General features: G+C 47.5%; 1 protein-coding gene and 1 long non-coding RNA gene across 3 annotated transcripts in view; both read left to right on the top strand.

Moving 5' to 3' along the window:
* The first annotated feature begins 980 nt into the window (after positions 1-980).
* On the top strand, positions 981-21039 carry LOC107321981. The gene is made up of 5 exons (XR_004309251.1): positions 981-1061; positions 9525-9595; positions 9995-13690; positions 15755-15833; positions 18675-21039. It is a non-coding gene; the product is annotated as an uncharacterized LOC107321981 (long non-coding RNA).
* A 4051-nt stretch (positions 21040-25090) lies between these two features.
* The window catches only part of PTGFRN (prostaglandin F2 receptor inhibitor), a 64584-nt gene continuing 63058 nt past the window's right edge, over positions 25091-26616 (top strand). Inside the window, exon 1 of one of the 2 annotated variants that reach the window (XM_015879534.2) lies at positions 25091-25335. In XM_015879534.2, the coding sequence (XP_015735020.1) occupies positions 25272-25335 (64 nt within the window). In that variant the 5' untranslated portion in view covers positions 25091-25271. The remainder of the gene's footprint in view (positions 25336-26616) is intronic. The other variant, XM_015879527.2, reaches the window with a different exon arrangement.

Genomic DNA, 26616 nt, shown 5'->3' on the forward strand with positions numbered 1-26616 from the left:
GGGATAGTCCCGGTTGCAAATAGACAGGCTGCTCACTGGTAACTCGGGGACAGATAACAGGGCTGTGGCTGTCCAAGGATTTATCTGCAGCGAGCAACCTGATCAGCTTTAATCATATGTGACAGCAATGCGAAGTGCGAAGTTTTGGTCAATCAGTTTGAATTAATCGCCCCATTCCTCCATCAGTGTCACTGAACACAGGGTCAGGACAAGCTGGTGACTTTTCCTCACTCAGCCCACAGCCGTGAGGCACACCCTGCCTTCACACATCCCCGTGATCCCCTCCCTCAGCCCACCCCATTCGTGCTGCCAAGGGCAGGGATGGAAGCGAGCTGTTGGTTCACCTCTGGCTATTGAAAAGTCATCCTTAGTGGATCTTGTACCTTTTTTTAATCCTCACGTAACAGTGAGTTGCATTTCATCCACCCCAAATGCTGGGGCTTTCCCTGTGTCTATTGCACATTAAGCTACGATTACACCGTCAGGCAGTTTTCCTTTCTGATGCTCTGCCAAAACATTCCCTTTAAAAATATATATATCTATTGAGGTTAGCTTGGGCAGGAAATAATCCAGACAAATGCATGCTACCTGATCTTCAGGCCAATTAGTCTGCAACAGATACTTGGTGAGAGGGTGAGAGCAGAAAGGCTGAACGGGGTCTGTGGGGAGCAGATGGAAATTTGGATGCCCTGTAAGGTTGCAATTCGGATGCTGGCAGTAGGGAGGACAGGAGAGTGCTGTGTCAGTGTTAGCAGGAGGGAATGCTTCACTATGTAGTGTGGAGGCAGCTGTACCTACACTGACCTGTGCTCCATAGGCATCTGTAGTGGAAATGCTGAGTTACAGCCTGAAGCACTGACCAAACACCTGGTGAGAAGGCAGAGCCAACCCAGGGGAGCTCAGGTGCAAGGAATGTACCTGAGTGACCAAAAGGGGTGGAGCCGGAATCCACCTTCCCAGACCTTCTGTGATTCTATGACCTCATTTAAGGGTTGGCAGTGGAGGTAAAGGGTACCTGGGTATCTTGCTGGAAGTCCTTGCCTACTTGAGACCTTCCAAGGGTAAGCAGCTGCTTTTTTTTTTTTTTTTTTTTTTCCCTCCTTTATTTCTATGTTTTTGCCTGCTGTATTTGGGGTTATTCTCCTTTGCTGTGGCCTAGGATTTTGCCACCCTGCAATTATTACTGTGCTTTATATCACATTATAACATAGCAAGTATTTCTGGCTAGCTGTAGGTCATGGCTGGAGGCAGGAGCTTACAAAGCGTTTGGCACAGGATAACCTATGGAAATAATTCATGGCTGGTGTGTGTTCACATTGCTTGGGTTCCCCAGTCCAGGAAAGAGGTTTCCATGAAGTTTAACACATGCTAAAAGGGAGTCCCTGTGCAGGGACCAGGTCTTGGTAAAGGCAGAGAGAATCTTTGGAAAATGAAGAACAAATGGCAAAACAAAGAGAGGAAAAAAAACTTTTATTTCATTTTCTTGATTCTGCTAATGAGGATTTGAGATTCTTGGTATAGAAGGGAATAAAAATTGCTCTGAGTGTCTCATTTTGGAAATACTGAAGAGAAACCTCTTGGCTGCTTAAACAAACAGCTGTGTAGGTTATGTCAAGCCCCTGAGGGGCTTTGGTGCCATGAATCCATATTGGGAAAGGCGCTACCTGTCCTGTTCAGACTCAGCATCAAGCAGTTACTAGCAGAAATGGGGGCAAGCGATGGAGGTGTGACCTTTTCCAAGGAGTGCGTCAGAGTCTCTGATAAGATGAGTAGTACTCTGATGAACATTGACCAACAAGGGCAGTATGTGACTAGGAAAAGTTTGATAGCAGCATCTAATAACAAGAATAACCATGAAATACCATGAAATAATGAGTACCACTGCACTTCAAATTGATATGAGGAGGTAGAGTGGGGGGAGGGGTCAGTCATTCTCTCAGTGCTGTTTAATTTGTAGTGGTTCCCTCACTCAAGAAAGGTGTAGAGCTGTTGGAGCAGATCTAGAGGAGGGCATAGAAAATTATCATAGGGGCTGGAGCACCTTTCCTATAGAAAAAGGCTGAGTTGGGCTTGTTTATCCTGGAGAATAGAAGGCTCTGGGGGGACCTCATTGCAGCCTTCTAGTACTTGAAGGGGGGAGAGTGACTTTTTACATGGTCTGATAGTGAAAGGACAAGAAGTGATGGCTTTAAAAGGGAAAAATTTAGATTAGATGTTAGAAACTCTCTACTCAGAAGGCAGTGGGGTGCTGGCACAGCTGCCCAGAGAAGCTGTGGATGCCTCATCAATAGAGGCACTCAAGGTTGGGTTGGATGGGCCTTGAGCAGCCTGAGCAGGTGGGGAGCAGCCCTGCCATGGTTGGGGGCTGGAACAGGGTGGACTTTAAGTTCCTTCTAATCCAAGCAATTTTGTAGTTCTGTGATAGTGGAAATAACACAGTGCTACAAGCCTTCACTCATTGCTATGTTCTTTTTCTACCCAGAAAAAGAAAATCAAAGCAATAGAAAACTTTAAACAAATAAGTTACCTTCAGAAAGTGGTAGCTTGACATGTTTTAATATAGCTAATTTTAATCCTGTTAGCTGTACTACTTAAAAATGAATAGGATGCAGAAGGAATATCAGCAAGAGCCATTGTGAATAGCTGCTCTCTTTTCAAGACATGTTTAAAAAACCTGGAGCACAGTCCCTTTGTGGAATGTACATCTGGAGTGATGGGAGCTGTGGTGAGGATCGTGAGCAGCACAAAAGGTAGGGTCAGGTGTCTGAGCAGTGCAGAGGGGGGCTGTGAGCGGAGCTGGCAGTCGCTGAGAGTAAGTGGAACAAAGGCAGAAACAGCGAGCAGGAAACCTGCCCTTTGTGTCCCTTGTGCACCAAGGAAGGCAGGCTTTGCTGCTGCCTCTGTCCTTGGCTCTTTGTCCTAATATGGGAAGCACCAGCTGTGCCAGGCAACCTTCTCTCCAGTCCCCTGCTCCCACTTGCTCAAGTTGTCCCTTCTGCAGATTGTGCTTGCCCTTCCAGCCTGGATCTCTCTGGAAAATGGGCAAAAATTCAGTTTGGTCAATTGTTAAGAGGAAAGAAGGTATGTTCTTAGCAGCATTTTTGCTGAAAGACAGGGAAATGGGAAGTGGAAATTAGGCAGGGTAAGTTCTGCTATGAAGAGCTCTCTCAGCTTATGTTATCAGCAATGACTTTCTTTTGACCACAGCATATTGCTTTAAAGTCATGTACCGTGCGTGCTGGGTTCCTTTTCATGTGGCTAAGCTCTCAGCGTGAGCAGCTGAACAAGTCTGTGTAGTCTGCAGGAGTGGCTGATTTCCCTGCACAGTAACAAGCCTTTCTGAATGGATGGTGGGCTGTGCAAAGTGCATGGCAGTGCTGTTCTCTGACCCAGCGTGGCTTAGAGTGGCAGGAGACCATGCCCTGCAGCTTCATGGGGCCTGTCAGAAGCAGAGACCTGCAGAGCAAAGTTTTCCTTCTGTTTCCCCGTGTGAGGCAAAAACTAAGCATATCTCCCCTTCCTTGTGGACTAGAGGAAGAACACGCTGAATGGGTGCCTCCTTAGGGAGGTGAGACAGGAATTCCAGCCCATGGATCACTAGTTGTGGCACACTGCTGAGCTGAGGCGGCAGGCCTGGCACAGTGCTCCCTCAGGCACTGCAAAGCAGCACGAGTGTGCTGTGGCCCTCTGGGAACTGGGGGCAAAGCTGACAGCTTTTGAGCCTGCTGCTGGGGCTCAGTATTTATTAATGGCTCACAAAGATCAGGGGAAGCAGCAAAGCTGCGAGGTTTGCAGATGGTGTGAAATTATTTAGGGAAGGGTGCCTGGTGGGACCTACCCATGGCAGGTGAGCAGGCAGGTGGAGCTCGCTGTTGACAACCATGGTGCAGAAGGATTCCTCTGTGCCTTGCCAGGCTTGTGACTGGGTGTGTGGTTGCAGGAGGAGGCTGGGTGTCACTGGACACAGCTCAGTGGAAACATCTGCTCAGTCTGCAGCAGCTGTCTCAAGAGGAATTAGAATGGCTGGCTGCCTGAAGAGTGGGATAAAGAAGCAAGGCTGACAATACCACCACTCTGCTGTGTAAGAAAAGCAGGTGAATTACAGACTGGGGCACACTGTGCAAGTAACACTGGTGAAGAAAGCAAAAATGAGCACAGGAAGCGATGGTTGTAGAGGGGGCAGAGAACTCTTCTTCCTCCCTCTTGCATAAGGAGGGTTGTGGAGAGATGCTTGAAAAATAAGGATGTCAGTTTATAGAATCACAGGAAAACTTGAGTTGAAAGGAATCTCGTAGCCCATCCAGCCCCCTGCCATGGGCAGGGCTGCCCCCCACCAGCTCAGGCTGCCCAGACCCCATCCAACCTGGCCTTGAGCTCTTCCAGGAGTGGTCATCCACAGCTTTTCTGGGCAGCTGTGCCAGTGCCTCACTGCCTTCTGAATGAAGAACTTCTTTCATACATCTAACTTAATTTTTTCCCCTTCTAGTTTGAAGCCATCACCCCTTGTTCTGTCACTGCACTACTTGGTAAGGTGTCTCTCAGTGTCTTTCTTGTAGGCCCCCTTTAAGTATTTATAGACTAATATAAGGTCTCCCTGAAGCCTTATCCTGCTAAATAAGTAAAAATCAAAAGGTATTCCTTGACCCTCGTGGAAAAAAAATCCTAGCAAGAGGGTGGATGCTTTTAAGCAGCCCAACATCAGCATGGGGGTGGTGGTGAGATGACTCAAGGCACTGAGATCTTGGTAGAACTCATGTTGAAACCAGGAGTTGGTCCAGCTGGTACCAGTGTGCAGCTCCTGAGGTTGCTCTCAGGGCTCCCTGGGTGTTTTCCCTGAGGCAGCTGTTAGTGGTTGTAACCCATCATGCAGGAGCCATCACCGCCACAGCTGATGACTGTGATGGGAGGCAGAGGGCTGTGCCATCAAAGCGGCTGATGGAAGGAGGCAGGGAAGACTGGGATTTACACCAAAGTGGCTGCTCGCCCTTTCTTCTTTCACCTACCCTTTGGAGGCTGAGCTTCAGTCATCTCTTGCAGCAGGGTGCTGGTGTCTCTGCCCCCGTACAAGGGCTGGGCCTCACATAAATCATTCAAGCAAGACAAACCTTTGCCTCTGATATGGTGAGGAAATGTGACCTAGTTAAGCCCAGCCGTTTTTGAGTGTGATGAAATGGAAGCGACTTGTGTGTTGCTGAAATTGGACACCAGAAATAGGGCATTAGTTGTGCCGCCAGCCCAGCAGCCACCCAGTGGAGTGTCTGCAGGCACCCCGCTCATCCCCAGTGCCCCTGCCCCCCGGGTGGGTGATGGGTACCCCTCTCCCAAGCAGCACCATCCATGCTGTGCCATGCATTGTGTGGCTGCATGAAATCCAATTAAAGGGTGAAATGAATTTTGGAGTTGCTGCAAGGGGATGGGAAATGCCCATGCACAGAGGAGCAGCAAGGAGCCGGCTCTGGCCTTGTTTTAAGCCCAGCCTGACTGAAAAGCTGCTGCTACGGCTGCAAGGGAGCTATAAACCCACATGCAATAATGTTACTGCTTTGATGAATACTGTAAAGGCTTTGAATGCTTTTCCTTTTTTTCCTTCTCCCCCATTTCCTTGCCCCCCCCTTTTTCTTCTTTTCCTTCCCACTGTGGCCACGCACCTTGCAGTCTCCTTTGTTATAAAATCATTTCTAACCTAAATCCTGCCTCCTCCCCTCTCCCTATTTCTTTTACTGGTCACAGTACATTCATTTGCTGCCTCTTTCCTGGAGGGAAAGAGTAATGCTCCACCGTTTCAGGAAACAAAGCCTTTCTCCTCTCATCTAGGGAGCACAGGGCAGGTTTATGCCCCTCCAGCACAGCAGTGACCATCAAGGAGTTCCAGCTTGGGCTGTAAAGTGCCTGATGGAGTGTTTCTCCTGGGGAGGAACTGTCCTTGCAGGGACTGCAGGCTCCTTGAGTATCTGAAGGAAAAAGAAACTTTTTGGTACTGAAAGTCATTGGTTTGGCATTTTTCTCCCTCAGAAAGAGATTCACTTCTGACAGTTATGCTTGGGGCAGTCCATCTGAAGGCAACGCTAACATTTCTGACTCTTCAGAGGACTGGAGAGTTGCGTGCATGACAATGGCATGGCCTCAATTTGCTGTTTTGAGAGTGCTGGCTGAGTGGCTGGACTGGCTGATGCCACAGGTCCCTTCCCAGAAGAAGTCTCTTTGCAATCCCAAGTTTGTCAGTCCATTCCCTGCCTCCCTTCTCCTGGTATGCACTCAGGCTGTGGAGCTTGCTGCTTCTAGTTATGATTGAAGCCAGCAATGTGGAGGGGTTGAGCAGCAGTTAGGTTCAGAGAAGAGGTCCCTGAAGACTGTGAAAGCTGCAAGTGCCTTGAAGCGGGAAGGGTCCTCAGGGGAAGGTCACAAGGCACCCATCCTGGCTTTTCTGCATTTTTTCCTTAAATGTCTTTTCGGAGTCACTGATAGCAATAGCATACTAGGCTGGATGCTCACCTGGTAAAGGGCAGTCATTCTTATGTCCTGCTATTTGGTAGTTTTAGGATTTTGCTCACTCTCCTCCAGTCTCTCTGGTTGTTTCCCTGCAAGGATGACTCCTTCTCTTTCTCTGCCTTGCTCTTGCCTTATATGATTTTTTGCAGCATTCAGCCCTTGCTTGGCTTTAGCTGCGGGTGACTCATTCCCTGTGCCTTGCCTTATTCCCACCTCCTAGCTGTCTCTTGGACATCTGCTCTGTGCTGCCTAATTCAAATGTAGCCTGTCTGAAAATGAAGCCCTGCTCTGTCCCTCTTTGCAGCAGAACCCATCCTTCCCTGGAGAGATGGGGCCTCTCCAAGGGCACAGCAGGCTTCCCATTGAACAGTGTCAACAGCAAGGCATTGGTTTAGTCCTCTCCATCATACTCTTAACCACAGTCTAAGATATAGCTGGTTGGTGAGGTTGTAAAACCTAACAGAAGTGGAAGGCTGAGTTTCTGGACAGTACCATCTGACCAGACAAAACTTGATGAATGTGTTTTCTTTTTTCCCCTCTTCTGCATAAATGAATTCAGGCAACCAATGTTTCCTTCTTGGTGAGGGATTTCTGAGGTTCTGACTCCATGGAAAGTTTGACTGGCTTGGGTGTGCAGCCAAGTTCTGAGGACAGCATTTGTTGAGGGTTTGCTCAGTGCCTGGAATATAAAACTGAAATAAACATATACATTCAGTAGCTGTGCTCAAAGTAAGAGCTTTGTGCATGTGCTATCCAAACATGCAGGAAGGACTCTGCTGTTGCAAACCCAAGAAAACCAGCCACATTAAATACAAAGAGATGCGCTTAAATACTTATGCAGATCTACAGTTGTGCCATGAAGGAACAAAATTCAGGCGTGTTTCTGAACAAAGATCTCCACAGCTTCTCAAACCTCAAAATAGTAAATCTTTTTATAGGTGCTTTTCACCTTGAAGCATCTCACTTTGTATGTGTGTATGTGAAGCAAGTGGAAGGGCTCAGGTGGGATGTAGCAGGCATCCTACATGATCTACAGTGCCCTTCCTTTCAGAGCCCCTGTAATATGTGCAGGTCTGTTAGCTCCCTCAGCCTTCCTTCCCAGCCTCTTTCCTCTGCACTTCTCTGGACTTTCTCTGTGTCCCTCTGTGCATCCCTTGCTCACACTCCTGCCCTTGTGCCTGGAGCACTCTTTGCTCCTACTGCATGTGCACTGCTCATCTTCCTTGGCAGTTCTCTGCAAAGCCTTCCTCCTGGGGCACTCCCCCTTCTTTCTTCTCCAGGCTCCTCTGTGCTTTAGCTTGTACCTTCCAGTTGAGTTTACATGCCATGCCTGTTTCAGCTTGCAAGCTTCCTGGGACAGCAAAGATATTTTATCTGCAGTGACAAATTGCTGCACCAAGTTACAGTGTTACATGAAAGAACAGCCACCCTAACTGCATAGCAGCTTGATGGCCATGATGTGCTGGGGAGAAGGTTAAAGGAGGTTATTGCTAATGTACTAAGGCCTGAAGCCAAAGAAACTTAATTAACATTTCCTTATCTTGTTCTTTGTATCTTGTTACTTTCTGAGATCACCTGTTGATCCCCAGTCTCCTGATACAGGCAAAGGAAGAATAAATTTCTGCATACCTCGAGTGGCCAGAATAGACCAATTTGAAGAGCCATACAGCAGACTTCCACAGGGCTGAAAACTGCAGTTTCAGATCTGACTTATTACATGACTTAAGTCATCTCAAACCTGGACTTTTAGTGCTATATGCTTAATTTCACTCAGCCTGTACACTTGATCCCCTGCATAGATGTTCACTTTATTTTTTGCATCTGGTCGTGGAGTTTGAGTCTTCAGATAACTTTACAACTTCATGGAGCACCTGCCAGATCAGAGCTCCTGTTCATTGTACACCTGGAGGCTTGCAGTCTGCAATTTTCCATCCTTCTCTATGATTTTGTTCCAGGCTCCATCTCTGAGTAGGCAGCTCCTCAATTCACATAGTTGTCCATGATGTGCTGATGTGGCACCTGGAACTACAGGGATGAGGTGTGTATGTGCCACTGCAGTAGCGGGTGGATGAGAAGCGTTTTCCCTCTACTGTAGGCAGGAGCAGAGCTTGTCATAATGCAGTGGGCAACTTGGAGCCTTTGGCCTGGGTCGTAGTCAGAAAGATTAGTGCAGTGGAAAGGCAATACAGGAGTGGAATGGCAAAAGGACAAACAGGAAAGGAATGCTCACCCATCTCCAAAGATCTAGGCTTCTGGGGAAAAACTCCACAAGGGAGGGATCTCCAACCAGAGATACTTCCCCAGTGGCAGTCAGCCCTTAAATGGTGTCTAAGAGAAGTGTAACCAGACTCCATCCCTTCTGGTCACACAGCTGCATTTCCTTCACCTGTGCTACCAGGGCTGACCCAGTCTGGGGTATTTATAAGCAACCAATATATCTCATCCCAGCCTGTATTTTGCTAATTTTGAGAAACAAACCTGTTTAGTCTCCTCTTGTAGAAGAAAGCTCTCTCCTCCCCGGTCATCTTAAGAGAGAAAGGCAGAGGAAAGAAAAAAATCAATTTTAAATTAATTCATCTTCTGTGTGGATGTAGAATGTTCCGTACTTCTGTGATGGTATTAAAATCTTCCAAGTTCTATTAGAAATCCTTCATCTGATGTGTCTTAGGCTTACATTTTTCTTTCTCACATCTGCATGATATTGCCAGCTTGCAGTCATTTGATCAGCTAGCGCACGCAGGTCTTTCTCCTCCTCTGTCACTTCCAACTGATGAGCTCCCAGCTGGTAGCAGAAATTCTCGTTATTACTCCCTCAGGGCACGACCTCGCATTTTGTACTATTAAATTTGATTCCATCTCTATTGCTTCTGTCCCTTTTTCGTAGGAAAACTGCTCTGATTAGTCACCGTATAATGCCTCAGAGACCTAAAGACACATTCACTATATTTTTATTTTTAGAAACCATTTGCTGTTTCAGTATTTTCATTCAGTGAATGATGCTGATGTCTCTCCGTATTACCACATCTTTCTAACAGGAACTCCAGGCTGATGTGGAGAAGGGCGGGGGAAAATTGCCTCCCAGATGAGGTATATTCAGCAAGAGCAGGTACATTTCCAGATTGTTTCAAGGAAATAATTGTTTAAGCTTTTTGTCACTCTGTTGTTTGGAGTGACCAGACATGGTGTCCAGTCAACAGGAAAACAGCAAAGTGCAGGTGCAAAAATGTTCTGTTTTACCAAACTATTTTTTTCCAAACCAATTCATCCTTGCTGTGTCTGAATTTACTGTGCCTCGCTGCCGGAGAGCACATCTCTGTTTCAGCACTGTCACGGTGATGGCTTCCAGCTCTTCTGGATTTTTAACCATCAGAACTATTTTATGATGTTCAAAGTACTTCAGAAACAACTGCCTTTATTGCTTAATTATGATGCTCGATTAACGCGGCAGTGGGCAGCTTATGAAGCTACGTGATGGTGATGAGAATTCATTTATTTTGACCTCCAGTCTCTCAGTTACAAGGAACTGCTTTATCCAGAGAAAGCCTGATGCAGTGTAGAGCAGCTCCCTGACCCTAAGATACCATAGGAACCTCTGAGGCTCCACACTGTCCACTGGAGAGAACCCTGGACCAACAGATAAAGAGACAGAGAGCTTGGCTTTGAGCATGTGCTTTGTAAGGAGGTACCTTTGGAGAGACCCGTGCTGAAGAAGATTACTACTGTGAGAGATGTTCTACAGACAAACGTATTACAGGAAATGGCTGGGAAGAGGTACATACAATGATGCTGCAGAATTTTATTTCCCACATGAGAATCACATGGCTTACATTGGTTAGGTGTTTCCCGACACTGGGAGCTTTTTACAGGACTGCTCCTTTGTAGCTGTCTAAGCAGCATCCAAAAACATGGCACTTCCCTCTCAGAGGGGACCTCCGCAAAGCCCATCTCTACAAATGTGTTTTGAGGTTACTTGGGCCAGACTACATGTGGAGAGCTATATGACTGCCATGGTGTTAAAATCCAAGCTGGTTTCAATTTGTTCTCACTTATGCAACTGGGATGCATCTCAGAAGCATGTGACAACTCATCCCAGATGGACAAAATGTGGTACCCAGGAAAGGAGTTTCCACATTGCCCTCTGCGTGTGAGCTGACGGTGTTCTCTGTGTCAGGGTACAGCAGGAGGACCCTCACCCTGTGTCTTGCAGTAACTCTATGGCCTGCTGCCCTCACTCTGAGTGGTGAGGATGTGTGCTCTGTGTATTGCAGGTTTCTGGTAGCAAAGGCTGCTTTTTCTGCCCTGTCCAGGCCTGCTAACGAGGTGCCTCTGACACCTGACAGGGCTTGCCTACTGAGATGTGGAAGGAAACAGAGGGAACGGGAAAGCAAAGCATCGTTTTGGGAGCAGGAGAACTTCTGAAACATTAATCTGGTGAATAACTCCCTGCCAGCTGAATTTCACTTAACCACTGATCTGAATCATGTCACAGATGGTATCATCTTCCAAAGTGTTAGCAAAACACAGGGCTCAACCTTCGGTGGCCGTGCATTGCTATTTCTGATCCAGCACAACAACACGCCTGGAAAAGACAGAGCTTGTAATAACTGCAGCTCAGGAAAGAAAAACAACAACACAACATTTTGAAATTGGAATATTTGGTTTGCAGTAGAAGAATTGCCCTTTTTGCTCAATGCAACAGTGAAGACGGGCTTGCAAGATAAAGAGCAGCACACGCTCTGTGAGATCTGCTGTGATGCCCTTTAATAAGTGTAAAATCCCATTCGGCATTTCTAGGTGTGAGGCAGAAGTGCTGGGTGTGGTAAGTAGGATTGGTGGTGACACAAGCAGAGACAGGAGGAAGAGATGGCATGCCAGCTGGGAGCCTCTGTGTGTGTGCTATTTCGTGCCTGCAGGAAGAACTGATGTTTGAATCGTTGTTTAAAATATTAAAACCGGGGCTACCTGTTGTAAGGTTTGATAAATGGTAGTGTTCTCAGGCATGTGATTTCTGCTACTAGAAGCTACACCTCTATTATTTCACACTGAGGTCCTTTTGGCACCTGAACTTAGGTACATGTCCTGGCTGCATCCACTGTCACAGTGAGAAGTGACCAGTACTGCCCATTCACACACCTCAGCACCAAGATATTAAAAGAATAATGTGGAAGGTTGCAAGAGCAAGGTATCTATGAAATGAAGAACATTATAAGCATCCTTCAGCCAGGCATTTGCAGGTACCTGCTTCTCCTGTTCCCCAGCACCTGTCTAGAAATCCCAGGGTGCAAAGCTCTTCAGTGGTGGCAGTTGGTAAGAGCCCTGCTCTGACCCTTTGGGTACTAACACGCTGGTCCCTTGTCATCCCAGAGTGAATATCAAGCTGCCTTTTCTCATCTGCAGTGAGCTAGTGGTAAAAATGTGTGAGCTGCCTTAAGAACTCCAGCATTATAATGGTGCTACAGAAGGAATAAAGAGGGAATTAACAGGGCCAGGGCAACCAGATTTGAATAGTGGTGGGTGAAAAAGACAGTACAATGAAGGCAGGGAAGATTTTGGCTTCCTCCTTTGTGAATATTTGAGATGCTGAGGGCAAGGCAAAGCTATGATTCCTTGCATCATCTAACACCCCAGAGCCACTGGCAGGCTCACAGAACAGACTAAATGGATGTTCTTGCTACTGGTGTTTTTATCATCAGCAGCCTTACTCACTAAGCAAATGATAGAAAAATGTATCATCCAAGGGACCGTGTCCACCCTCTGTTGCTACACAATATGGCTTTAATTATCCTCAAACGATCTAATGACAGATTAGGGACTAGTCAGTGTCTTTTGAAGTCAACAAAAAGATTCCTGTTGACTTGAGTGGGCTTTGGCTGAGAACCATGAGCTGCAGGAGGATGTTTGAACTGCCCGGCATCTATGAAGGGATGGTTTTGCTCACTGGGAAGCCACTGGTGCTGGAGCCAGCAGAACTGAGTGCCCAAAGCTTCCAAAATCAGGAGCATGGATTTATCAAACCCTTCCTGCTATGGGGTTCACCTTCACTCCTGGTCTGTAGAAGCATTGCATGCCCATCTATAGATCCCACTGCTTACCCTTGCACCGTCCAACAGTCCTAGCACTAGTTAGAATCTGGCCTCCTGTTTTCTTTTTTCCCCCATCGCTTGTTCTAGAATAAATGGCAGTCCATTCTGATTTCTAAAACCAGTGAAGCTATCAAATCAGATTCAATTAAACTCTTTCCACCCCTTGCACATGCCTGGAAAAAAAAAAAAAAAAGCTTCGGTTGTTGGAGTTTAGCTGACGATGCTTTTGTGCAAGAAAGGAAAGGCTGCAGTGAGTTCTCTGTAACTGAAGCCATATGGGATTGAGACTTGTTGAACCAATAATGAAACATGCCTGTGTCACAGAGCAGTTTTGGTTCCAAGACATACAATGGGCTGTTTGCAAAATCATGTTGCTGGTTAAAGCCACAATTTTAAGATCGACAAATAGTTTAGGGGTTGGGCTGCTTAGGAGGATATGGTCTAGCTGATTGCTTGGGAAAGCTTTTATAAAGCCCAAATCAGCCTGAGGTTCTCTGTTGACTTGTTTTCACAATATATAATTAACAGCTGCACAGTGGTAAATGTTTGCTAGCCATTTAGGCAAGTTGCTTAAGACACGCCTAGAGATAAGAAGGGCGAAAATGATTTTAACTTCCTAATTCTCCATCCAGCCTTCCCAACACAGACCTGGCAGTGGCACTGAGAAGCAAGTGAATTGCTAATGCAGATTAAGTTGTCCTTCGAGGAGCTACTGCAATTAATCACCCAGTAACCCCTGAACAAAGAAGTATTTCCATGACACATCAGTGTTTCCAGATTTGGAAAGGGCTTGATAAGTGCTTAACTGAACTCTCACAGTGAGGGGGAAAAGCATGTCGCTTCTGGAGAAGGGCCTGGAACAGATAAAGGGGAAAACAACTTCCCTGTCCTGCCTGCTGGGTAAGCAACCTGCCTACTCAAGAGTAGCTTTTATTTTTGTTGGCTTTTTTATCTTATGTCATTCAGGTGTTTGGCAGTGAAAAAGGAGGTTGGAGGAAGTCGGAAGTGTTTCAGCCTCTTCTTGAAGCTTTCTGATGCCTGGAAGCCTCCTCACTTCCACCTGGCATCTTTCACCGCTGCCCATAGCCACCTGAGCTTCGTCTATGTTACAATATCAGGTGCTCTGCTTCTTTTTTTTCTTAATTCTTAGTCTCAGTGTCACGTGGCTTTGTAATACAAATGGGAAGCAGCATTTTGTGATCCTCAAAGAGCTCTGGTAATTCTTCTCAAAAACTTTGAAGTTTTTGAGAAGAACTTTTCTGAAGTTCCTTTCTTGATAGCACTGGACTTAGATCTACCCTGAGAATATTCACCTCAGAACCTTTTGGCCCTGAGTATGACACAGTAAGGCCCTGCTCAGTTAGAAGGTTGCCTGCAGCACTGCTGTGCATCCTGAACAAGAGGAACCCCTTGGAGGCCTCAGTCCTGGCAGCTCCAGTGTCCTCCTGGGGGCTGCAGGAGCAGATGCTCCATTTATTCTGGGCTTTCCCTTTTTCCTCTCTGTTTCTGTCTCAAGTAATTAAGGGCTGAAAGGTTGCATTAAGTGCTGCCTGGGGAATCATATTTTACGGCAGACAGTGTTCCCCGTTATCGGTTATTGTATTATAATAGGACCTAAAAATCCAATATGATCCCTGCACTGAGAGATTTAGTATCAAAATGCATTAACCATAGAGACAGGTAGGAGGATATCTTTGACTATGGTGCAACATGGCACTGTAAATTTAGGTGACGTGAGCCAGCATGCATTGGGAAGAGGCAAGCGCTGGTGGCAAATGGCTCAAATCATGGTTCAGTCCCTCCAGCACAAAATGTGACTCACACAGAAAGGCAGTGGAAACACCTCAGGGGATAAAACTGAGAAGGACAGTTTATCATCTGTTGCTAACCAAAAGAGGTGAAGTCATCTGCAGTTGCATGGGAACCTGCCCATTACAGGGATAGGCTTCAACTTCCCTGTGTGGATTTTCTGTCATAATTCACCACTTAGGCAAAAAAACAAAAACAAACAAACAAAAAAAACCCCCACAAAACCCAGACAAACAGAAAAAAACACAAACCCAAAGCAAACCCACAAAACCGAAACAATGACAGAAAAGAGGAGTGAAAACAAGAGAGTTCAATGTCTCATAATAAGCTCTCTCTGCTGTGGCAGCAGCTGCAGTTTCTCCTCTCAGATTTCAATTCTGTTATTACTCTGAAAGAATCAGCAGCTGCTTAGGATGTAATCCAGAAAGATTCATGGAGAAGTTCCTGGTGGTTTTTCAGATACTGATCGGACAGAGGTAATGTCTTTGAGGAAGGCACTGGCCCTCATAAATTAGCAGCTTCTGATAACTCAGCTCTCTGAAAGGAAACAACAGCAGGAGGAATCCAGAAATAAGTCCGGGTGAGAGGAGCTCAGTACGTTTTCATTGTCTTGGAGGGGACGTGGGAACCATGTAGGTAACTTCAACTGTTGTTGCAGCTGAGAGCTTGTGCTCAACCACACTGCTGTCCAAGCGGGTGTATGGGGAGGCAACATCTATAAGGGATCATCTGGAGGAGATGCTGCAGCATAGGCTCCTCTAGAGCCTTCAGGACGCTTTCATAGTGGAGCCATTTTGGTGCTGTTTGTGCTTAATGGTTGTGTGCTGGGTAAAAGCCATTGGGTCCATGTTATCTGATACTTCCAGAGGCCATCTACTAGAGTGCACAGGCTCTAAGGAATGTGGAAGAGATAACTGGAGGGTAATAGAGAGGGTTATTTCTATGGAAAAAAATCGTAGCTCTTTCCTTTTATTGAAGTTGGTTCGTGATCATCTATATAAAAGAAAGCTGTGTTCTGAGAGCACACACGCATTTGCATATGGCTGGTGTTCTCTTGCAAACTATTTGAATAAAAATAAAAGAAAAATGAAAATAGGAGTTTTCACTCAAGGGAAAAGTTAATGAACTCACTTCTCTTTCTTTCACTCCCTGATTAAATATTATGTTACCATTTTGTCTTTGTGCATGAAGAGTAAAACCCTGCTCTGTATTTTGCCAGCTTCATTCATGAAGCTTTGTATTATTTTTACAGCGCTAAAAAATTAAAAATGACTCTCACCACGTGAGTAGCAGAACGGAGAAGAGCAGTAATTCCCAGCAGTGTGGAAGAAGTAGAAAGTGAAAGATGAGACATCTTTTGTTTCTTTGAATAGGCATGAGCTGTGCTCCAGCACACGCTGACGGGAATAGTCCGAGAAGACTGGCTACAGAAGGCATTACCTGCCATGTAAGGTATCTGTGCAACCTTCCTTTCTCTTCCACATTCATTATTTCTGAGAGCCTGTGGGCTCAGCAGCAAATTGCAGTGATGTTTTAGGTTTGAGTGCTTGAATGTTCTGATTTTCACTTATAGCTGCTAGGGAGGATTTCAGCAGATTTTCAACTAGGCTAGCTGAACATCACCAGTCTTCTCTCCTGCAGTGGTCAGGCAGCTCAATGAGCTGGTGTTATGTAGTGCCCAACCTTCTTTAGGGTGTCAGCAGAAGCACTAGTAACATCCACAGAAATAAGTGCAGACTCGAATGCCAGAGCATGGCTCCAGGAATGGCTTGGCGTTTTATTAACACATCAGAAGTCTATCACCATGGTTCTCTGGATGTACACAAAGTGCTAGAAGCGCCTCCCTGAGGCACCATCAGAAAACCAGCTCTGTGTGAAAGCATTTTCATGGGGAAAGTCTGTCAGCTGCTCAGTATGGCTATTTTTTCCCCCAAATCTTCTTGAGAATGAACGTTGTTGCTTTTAATCTACAAGTGGATGCAGGGTTTAATAGAGGCTTAATGCCTGAATGGCTTGCAGTCTTGTTCAGTCAGCTGCTGAGATGTAAGTGGGAGTAACAGGGAATGGTGGAGGAGGTGTCCATATGCAAACCTTGTAAAACAATGTTTTGGGGGTGTGAGTGTGTGTAAATTCTTAGAAAGGGGAAATGAAAAGCAAACAAACATGAAAGTGTGAGTGGAAAACGTAGTTTTAATGCTTAGGAGTGAACTCCTCCATCCAGGGATTTCATCTGTGCTGCTGCTACTGGCCCATTTTGGTGTATAGTAAGAACAATTCTTCTAGCTGCCAATCAACCATTTTCTTTTCAATAATTATTCACATTGCTGTAGAAACGGAAATTATCCCTATTTTCTCACTTTCCAGTGGAAAACTGTAGTTGCAGCTGCTCCCTCCCCCCGTCTGGAAGTTTTACGTGCTAAGAGTCGTCAGCCAGCCTTGCCTTAAATCAAATCTTTACATGCAGCCTGGATGCAAATCTAGCAAGCACAGCAGCTGCCTACTCTTAGCAAGGAGAAAAGCAACACGTTTCTTCAGCCACTGGCTAGGGAATTCCTGCTCAAAGAAGAGGGCTACGCCTTGTCTGATGCCTTTATGAAGTTATAGGAGACAGTTTCCTGCGGGCTTTCACAGATACTGCTAATCATCTTAAACTGAAACAGGGCCTCCAAAAACAGCATGTAAATCCCCATAACACACCTTCAATTTCTGTCTCCAAGGCTACCCAGCTGCCCTGATCCTCTGTGACAGGCTTTAAATGCCATGATGCTTCCTTTTGAACTATTCCTTGCCCACTTTACTCCCAGACCTCCCTATGGGAAGAAGCCCCACCAGCTTGCCTTGCTCGCAGGGGACAAGGATTCACAGCATCATTGCCTTGTGCTGGGTGACATGCCTGGTGGGACATATGTGTGGCAGGGGATGCAAGGTCCTCTGCTGTCCTACAGCTGGGTGGAACTGATTTCCTCAGGGGCACAAGAAGAGCTGCACAGTCCTGCCCTGCCCAGTTGTGCTCACCCATCTGCACAAAGGCTGGGTCTTAAGGGCTCTTTAAAACTATGTTAATAGCATTTTTCATGCTGCTTTTACTGAGCCTCCTCATTCTGCTCTAAACCATGAAGTTCATGAATAGCAGCTATTCCCTGGTCAGGGAAGCACATTTTGGGGGACACAATATATGTAGCTTTACTGGACATTTTTCAGTGATTTTACATGCAGATACTGCCTTCTCACAGTGAGCCAAATTCTGCCCTCTCGTGAAGTCTCTTGGGTCTAAATTAGCGAGACTTTATATATATCGTGATTTGAATCTGAATGTGCTTCCTTGCTTGCAATCCCTGTGGTCATAGTGTAGGCAAGGAGACTCTGTGCTGTAGTTTAACTTGCCATGAGCGGGCTTTTTGGTCATCCTGGTGAACAACTTGATCAGCAGGCACATTCCCTATGTCATCAATGTTGGGAGCATTTTCTGCAGGATGCAGGATTTGCAAAGGCATAGATGTATAAGGCAGGGTCCCAGCAGCACATAGAATTCCCCGGATAATGGCTCATCTTGCATCTTCACTGATAGCACCTGAGGTCCCTCTCAAAACCATTTCCCAGGACTCACAGGAGTGCTGGATGAGCTGATGAGGCATTTGTGCCACAGACACCCCCAAAGCACTGCAGAGTCAAGAGAATGATGCCAGACTAGAATCAATGAGGCCTTATGCGGGCACTCAAGAATAACAAGCCAACCAGTGGATTTGCAGGCAGCCTGTAACAGCTTGTTATCTGATGTCCCCTGGGCACAAACACTGAGACATCTGCAGTTTTTGACCCGTTTTTTCCCTCTGCTGGCTCAATAGCTAGTTAGCCAGTCATCCAAAGGAGAAACAAAACAGAGGGAAGAAGGGAATGCGTGCCAGTAAGCAGAAGCTGGAATATCGGGACGCCAAAAGGACTGGAAATAAAACAAGAACACAGGTTTCTTTGCTCTCCTTTATTATTTGTGCATCAAGCTCTCTGAGTTTGTTTCTGGAACTCTGTTGAAAGCTTGCTAGTTGCCACTGAACTTTAACGTTGGTTTATTTTGCATGTATTTTGCATCTCCTATCTCCTTGTTCGGCACTGCAAGATAAAAATGAACCTGAGCAACACACAGTGGGACTTCATCGATTGTCTCTAGTCCCTTTAATCTCTTCCCATTCCATCAGGGGCCAGGAGGAGCCCCAGAGCAGGCTGCTGTGTCCTTTGAAAAGAGATCCCTGGAGCACAGCAACCCTGCCAGCTAACACTGTGCTTCTCTGCTTCCAGGCTCTTGTTACTAAAGAGTGTGCCCAGATTGTCTGAAGGGGTCATGAACACCAGCTCCGGCCTAATCTTCTAATTAACTCCCGTTAACGTAAGTGCACTTGAGAAGATTCTTTTAGCGGCGCTACTCAAGAAATTAGAAGTCCTCTCTCAAGGAGATAGAGCGTTTCTTCTTTCATAGTTCAGCAGGACAACACTGTCTTGCTGCATGAGAAGGATTTGCCTCATCCTGTGGTGCTCATTTCTCATCCCTGAATTACAGTTTATTTTAAATCAACTCAGGATAGTAGGTGGCGGCTCAGTGTATATTATTTGCTACATTTTAGCCTTGCATAGGCAGAGGCCTCCTGGCTTATTGGTTCTCTTATTTTTATGCCTTGGAAAAGCCTAAAGATTGGTGTGCATGCCTTGCAATGATATGTAAGGCTCTGGGACCTACTAGAGAAACATGCTGCTGCTGCTGCTTCTCCTTTAACCCAACGCGGCCTCATCGCATGGATGTCCAGCTCATTGCAGTCAAGGTTAGAAAGGGATTTGAGCCTCTTTCTGATGTGGAAAGAAAGTAGTCCCACAGGTAGAAGCACAAAGAACAGCTGAGCTCAGGCTGACCTCAGGAAAAAAACAAAGCAAGTTTCCACAATGGAGTGTAGGTGGACTGCATCGGGAGAGCGAATGTGGAGCAGGATGAGAATTGTACCTGCTTGTGCTATAAGCAGAGACTCTGCAGCTCTCCCGGCATCAATTTTGCCTAGGAGAATCCATCTGAAAACAAACAAATACCAACAGAAGTGCTTCTATTGTTTTCTTTCTCTGTCGGTAATAAAAACTATTCCTTTAAAAAAAGAGCAATATCCTCCCCTATGATTTTAGCAGTCACAACACAGAAATGGAGAAAACCTGAAAGCACAATTGACTCCTTTTGATTTTTCCTATTTCAAGAGAGGAGACGTGCCAGCGGGAAAGAGAACAAAAATCACGCTGAGTAAATCTGGAATTTAAACTGCCACCGATGATCAACAGCAACCATCCAAATATTTATTTCTTCTTCTACAGTTTCTTTCTGCTTAAGCTGATTAGCAGATCTTTAACTCGATATTCAGTCACCGTTACATAAAAAACATGTATCTTTTAGGTCGTTTCTTTAATTATTCACTTCTGCAGGAATTCAGATGGTGAGATTTGGGGGATAATTTAGTCACGTACCGCCTTAGCATGCAGCTTCTCTTCAATAATTTGTTGATTAGTCATCTCCATTTGGTACTAGAGATCAAGCCCTCCTTGCACTAGACTTGACAGGAAAATGTCCAACGGTTTGAGCAGGGTGTTGGTTTTATCCCTACTGCACGTACCGTAGCAGAGGTGTCACAACATCTAGTGCCGGATCTCTAATACCTAGACAGTGCTTTGAAATATGGCTCTGTGTATGGGATACAGTCACAGTTTCAAGGAAGAAACAAGGGAGGGACTGCAGCTCTGCTGCTGGAAGCATACAAGCGAGGCATGAAGCAGAGAGATACCTCCCTTACTGCTTAGCAGGCTAGATAAGTTTCTGTGTGTGGTTTGCTTGTGTGGCATTGGTGACATTGTGTGCAAGCTGCAGCCACTCACAGGTTTCTGCAACCTTTCCAGTTATAATGGCTGCAGACCACCATAAATGTTTCTGCAGGCAAGCTTCTAAGGTCATGCTGCTGAACCTCCATATATGCACTGAACTATCATGATACATGGGTTTGGGATTTTTTCACTCCTTGTGTGTTTAGTGCTCTAAAATTCCAGTTCAACAAGAGCTCAGCATGTAATATAAAGCAGCTGTTTATGGGTGCTTAAGTACAGAGTTAAGAACCAAACTTCAGGCAGCCAGATTTGAAAAGTGTAGTAAGTCCTTAAATGATGTGCTCTGCTGAAAGGAGCCTACTCTAAAAATGCTCATGAAGTGTGAGGGTTTATGATGGGAAGGAACCTGTAGCAAGCAGCGTGTGTGCTTCCCACTTTTCCTAGGTTTCATTATGCCTGCCTGCCTCACAGAACAGCTGTAACATTAAACCCATTGAAATTTGCAAAGTGCTTAGAGATCCACCGAAGGGAGGCAGGACAGAAGTAAAAGGTACTCAATTTTCATCGCATTTTATCAGGCAAGAGAGTTCCCAGAATGTCTTTGTAACAAATAAGAATAAATAGCTGCAAATGTAAAATGTATCCTGCGCTCACTAATAGGTATCTTTCGGGCAGTGGTTGAGGAGAATCTCTACTTAAGAACAGCGTAGATTTGAAGACTTGAATTCATATTTCAATACCTTTCTTAGGGCCATAACTTTATGCACTTCACTAGTGCATGAGTACTATCCAAATCTACTGGCATTTGAGTAGTGGTGGCAAATAGTTTGGTTGTTTTCTCCCTTCAAATTTCCACTAGATGTTCAAATAAATCACTCACAAATGTGTGTGGCTTTTTTTTTTCCTCATGACTTGGTTACCTCAATAGCCAGCTGAATAAATTACTTATTTTTTTCCCCATCAATCTGCAAATAATTAATTCACAAGTACTTTTTACACGAGGCAGTCAGCTCTAGCCAGGACAAATCAAGGTAATTTCCTGCTCTTTTGATCAAATGCCAGTAGGACTTTATCTTGGACAGCTCAATAGACACAGGTTTTTAATGCATAATACATAATGGGTAAGTTGAGTTTTTCACAGTTCTTTGAGAGCTCTCTGCTATTGCCCATATTTCTGTTCAGCTACCGAGAGAGGCATGACAAGGGACATATATTTTCTGTCCAGGTATGCTCAGAAGCATTTTACTGACCTGAGCGTGCAGCTCAGAGGCTGACAAGGCTCACACCAGTCACAGCCTCTTGGCTGGAACATGCCAGCTGGTTTGTAGAGCAAAGTGAGATTTAACAAGGGTTGAGGATGAGTACTGTGCCACTCCAGCATCTCAGGCAAACCTTGAGCAGAATGAAATCAAGAGACATGGAGTTTGGCCATCACACAGGGATAATGTCCCTAGCTCACAAGGAAAGGATCTTTAAAGAATAGCCATGACACATGGTGGCACATCTATTTGTAGGTGTCTCCAGGACAGTCTACACTGTGGCTCCCTTTTCTTGGGGCTCTTGTGTGAGCAGCTTGGAATCGGCTGGCGGTCTCCTTCCTGCCCTCAGCGTATGTGTATTGCTGACAGAGCAGCTGAGAGTGGCCCTATCCTCCCGCCTAGCCCTCTCTTCGTTGTGGAGAGCTTATGGTTGCCACACAACAGCCCTCAGGCTGTGGGACCACAAGATTTCTCCACTTCTTAAGGCTTGCAGCCAGCGATCTGCATGGGAGCAGCGCTTCTGCAGCCCCTGCCCTGAGAAGGGTGTGGGCCCTGTCTGTGTGGGCCCTTCTTTTGCCAGAGATGCACGGGGCTCCTGAATGCTGCACGCCTTGCACCCCACGCTCCCTTGGGCACTCATCTCACCTCTGCTGCTCAGGAACAAGGTGAGGAACACAACTTGCTCATCCATGCTTGTTAACAGAAAGGCTTTGCAAAGCCTGCTAAGTATGTGCTGGAGGAGTTGTGCAAGCAGGTGGCTTTCTTGAGGATCAGCGTGCGCTCATGTTTATGCACATATGTGTGCATATTGTTTCATACAACCCTCCAATTGTGATCGTTCCCCGAGAGTCTGCTGGCTAATCTAGTTACCCCAAAATGAGAGACTCCTTTTGCCCATGCATTATGCAGCAATCCAGGTATGAAGAAATGTAGGCAAACAATCCTGCAGTGTCATCAATAAGTGAATATATATGTGGTATCTACGCAACAACAGCAATGCTAAATGCTGAAAGTCAAACCGAGCCTTCCTGAGAAACAAACAACTGACCACATATTTACTCTGCATGTCATAAATAAACATGGCGAGAGCACAAAAACAGAGGAAGATATTTGTGTCGACTTTATGCTCGGAGAAAGCTTTCTACTCAGTCTGGCTCCCATAGCTGAACTATACAAAATGGAATTGGCAAGGGGAAAAAAAATGACATAATCACACACATGCAACAATCCATTTGAAAGTAGGACAGACGAAAAAGGAAGAAAGCCGGCTTTGAAGGACAAGGTAGACTGATGCTGTGGTCAGCTCCAGCCCTCTTCTTTTTGGCCTCTGCACCAGCGATTCATCAGCCTCAGCAAAATGGTTCTCAGGATGAATGGGGGGATCTCAAACATGTGCCAAAATTGTCACAACTCTTCAAAATATTCTTTAATGCTCCATGCTGTAAGGTTGGGTAGTGAGGAAGGAAAAGCATCAGCGGCATGTGGCCAGACAAAGATGCCTTGGAATACAGAGGTGTGGGAAGGGGCCTGGGGATGAGCTCCACGTGCTTTTTATGTAGTGTAGCAGCTAATGACCTAGTTTCATTTTTGGATATGTGAGAAGGGGAAAACCAAATAATGCTAGAGAAATGATTTGCCTTCTGTGCGCAGCATGTGTACAGACCACAGCGATAATGCATCCAGGGTCAGTGCCTGTGTGTCAACAAGCACTTGGAAATACGGGAGAGTCCACAGAATGCTGCAGGGGCTGGAAACTGAATCAAACAATGCGAGGCTTCAAAGAAAACTCATTCAGTGCAGCAGGAAGAGGTGATAGGAGCACAAGTTTGTAGACAAAGGCGTAACTGGTTCTGATGTCTTGAAGTCGAAGTTAGACAAATTCCACCTTGAAAGAAACAATTTTCTAGCAGCAAGGATAATTAAACACTGGAACAAATTAGTAGGTGGTGTAAGGCACTTGCCATTCCTTGGAGCCTTTAAGACAAGATGTGCTGTCTCTCCAACAAACCCACTTTGATCCAGCCACTGAGAAAAGCTCTGTGGCTCATGTGTACAGGTCAGATTAAGGGGTTACAGTGGCCCCTTCTGTTTTCAGATCTGCATGGGAAGGAAAAGGGTTTTGAATAAAAGCCAGTTTAAAAAGGGAGCTGACACTTGTTGAGAACACCACAGCACAGCTCAGGAGAGCAGGAATTTACCTTTTCACCATCACCAGTAATACTGCAAAGCAATAGTGAAGCAGATATCTGCATCTGGTGGTTACAGTGAGTACCACGGGAACTTCCAAATGAGATGACCAGAAGGAAAGGCTTTTCCAAGGCCACCTCTTGCAGACATCTGCTGCTCTAGCCATTCAGCCCTGTAATGCAGGTCCTCATCAGCAAACCTGACCCAGCAGAGGAACATGGGGAGCATGGGGCAGGCAGGGAGCACAGGGCTCCTGTCAGCAGGATACTTGTGCATGCAGTGAGCCGTGTCCACACATACATTGCTGCTACCAGGCTGAAGGAGTGCAGGGGGAGATATTTGGACTAGAGTTTGATGAAGGATCAGTAGTTCAAACAGCATGATGAAAGTGGACGGGTAAAAATAGGAGATCTCTGTTTTCTGAATTTGACACAAGGGATGTGGCTTACAGGGAAGAAGTTCAGAAGAAATGTATTTGAATGGCGGCAGAGGAGAGCGATAGAAGCAGGTGGCAAGAACAAGCTGGCATAGGGGCAACGTAAACACTGATGAAGGCAGCCTTGTTTGGTTTAGGCGTCCTGCTGGCAGCTGCAGCCCCATTCTTAAGCCAGAGTTACTTTGGTGGGACAGGGCTTTGTGCTGCACACACCTCACCTCAACTGGAGCTCAGGCAATTGTGGCTGGAGGGTGAAAGTTCTCTCAACCCACCTGAGGAGGGTTCTGTCTCACTCCCATCAGGCAACGCCCTCACAACGGAATGAATGACAAAGTCCAACCTAAAATGCAGACTGATAACCATCCCCAGGTACACACATGGTTTGCGCTTCCTGCTGCCGGGAGCACCCAGCCCAGCTCCAGGCCCAGGTGTGCTGCAGGCCTTGGGGGCCCAAAGTGGCCGTGCTGTGGTGGGGGCAGAAGGCTGGACATGGAGGAGTCCCACGAGGTGAAATACATGAGACGGACTTGGCTGCATCAAATAGGCCTGAAGGGAGCTGGGGAAGCGAACAGGGAAACTCACACAGAGGGAGCCCCCATGTTTAAAGACCAGGTTGGACGGGGCCCTGGGCAACCTGATCTAGTAAATGTGTATGTTTGGTGGCCCTGCTGGGCAGGGGGGTTGGAACTACATGATCCTCGAGGTCCCTTCCAACCCGGGTCATGCTGTGATTTAACACGGCGGAGGGGGCTGAGCAGTGCCCGAGGGTCAGGGTCAGGCAGCGCCATGGCGGCGCCAGAGCAGAGCGCGGCCTCTCCCGGCCACGTGTGCGGGTAGAGGGGTAGCGGCGCCCCTCCGAGCCGCCCCGCTGCCCGCAGGCGGACAGCCCCGGTCCTCCTTCCCCTTGTGGGCGGCGGGGGCCGGGCCGTACCCGCACCTCCCCCGGTACCTGCGGGCGGGGGCGCGCGAGGGCGGGCGCTGGGGAAAGTTTGTGTCTGTGGTTGGCTGCGCGGCGCGGCGCGGCCGGTCGGGGCGGGCGGGCGGCTCCGAGCGCTCGTAGGGCAACGGGAGGCGAGCGGCCGCCGGTCCCCGGGCGGAGGGAGGCTGAGCAGAGCGTGAGCGGCGGCCGCCATCCGCCTCGCCGAGGGAGAGGCACCCGCCGGCATGGGGCAGCGCGGGGAGAGGGCGCCCTGCACGCTCCCGCTCCTCCTGCTGCTGCTGCTGCTCGGTGAGCCCGGGGGCGGCGGGAGGGGGTCGGGACGGGGCCGTACTCGGCCGCAGGTAGCGGGGAGGGCAGGGCCGGACCCGCCGGCGTTCGGTGGGAAGGGGGTCGGGCGGCGCCGCGGGGCTGCGTTATGCTCCGGCGGGAGACCCGCCCGGCCCGGGCCCCCCGCGGGCGTTAGCGGCCGGAGCTGCCCGCACGACGCGAATGGAGAAGTTTGAAGGGACGGGGCGGCCCGGTACGGCCCGGTACGGCCCGATGGGAGTCGGGAACCGCCGCACAGGTGCGAAGAGCTGAGCTCGGCGTGCGGGAATCCAAGCTGCGCTCAGGGAATGGGGCTACGGGATCCTCCGAGCGGGAGCGGCGCAGCAGCGGGGTGGCGGTGCGTTTCTTACTATTGGAATTGGAGTATATACATATATATGTGTATTTGTTGCTCCGTGAGGCAGCGTCGGGCTGCTGCTCTGTTGGGAGCGTTGCTGAGGGAGAGGTGAGTTGAGCAGGGAGGTGCCCAGGTGAGAGCCGTGCCCGTTGGGGGCTGGCGGGGATGGGGGGGTGCCCTGCGGGCAGCGAGCTGGAGCCCCGCCGGGCACTCCGGTCAGAGGGAGCGAGCTGCTAACAGTGTGCCCCCCTACCCCGCCCAGCAACGCTTTTTTTCCGAGCAGAACAGTATTTGCTGACTTAGTTGGTGCTTGTACTTTTGACATCGCGATGACTAATTCTTTTCTATTACTGCCAGAGAGCGCGCTCTCCCCGTGGCCGGGCTGAGGGATCCTCCGCAGGCAACGCTGCGGGGCAGAACGCCAGGCTGCAGCTGGGCCGGGGTGTCGGCGTGGGAGAGCGGGATCCCTCTCATGCAGGCTTTGCAGAGAGGTGTCAGTGTGTGCCTGCTCCTGCTGGGGGCTGGGGCTGGTCACATCGGTGCTTCTCACAGCGTGGGCACCGGGCCAGCTGGGAAAAGGAGTGACAAAGCGGGGGAAACTCCCTTAACCCTGTTTAGAAACAGAAAGGGAATGATATATCTCAAGCGAACGGCTTGGTAGGATGGGCAGGAAATCACGGGCTCAGGTGAAGTTCTGAAGATCGTGAAGCGAAAAGAAATATTGAGAAAGGTGCCCAAACAACCTTGCTAACTTAAAATGTGCGTGCAACTGGTCAAGCTGTGGTTTGTCTGGATGTTCTGAGTTGTGTTGCGGGGATTTTGTATTATTATTCTAATTGCAGTGTAGTGTTAAAATTGAAAGCACTTTTGTGTGCAGTGGAAAGAACCCTGAACTTCCCAGTGTG

The sequence above is a fragment of the Coturnix japonica genome, chromosome 1, assembly GCF_001577835.2.
Source record: "Coturnix japonica isolate 7356 chromosome 1, Coturnix japonica 2.1, whole genome shotgun sequence".
In the NCBI taxonomy this organism is placed as follows: domain Eukaryota; kingdom Metazoa; phylum Chordata; class Aves; order Galliformes; family Phasianidae; genus Coturnix; species Coturnix japonica.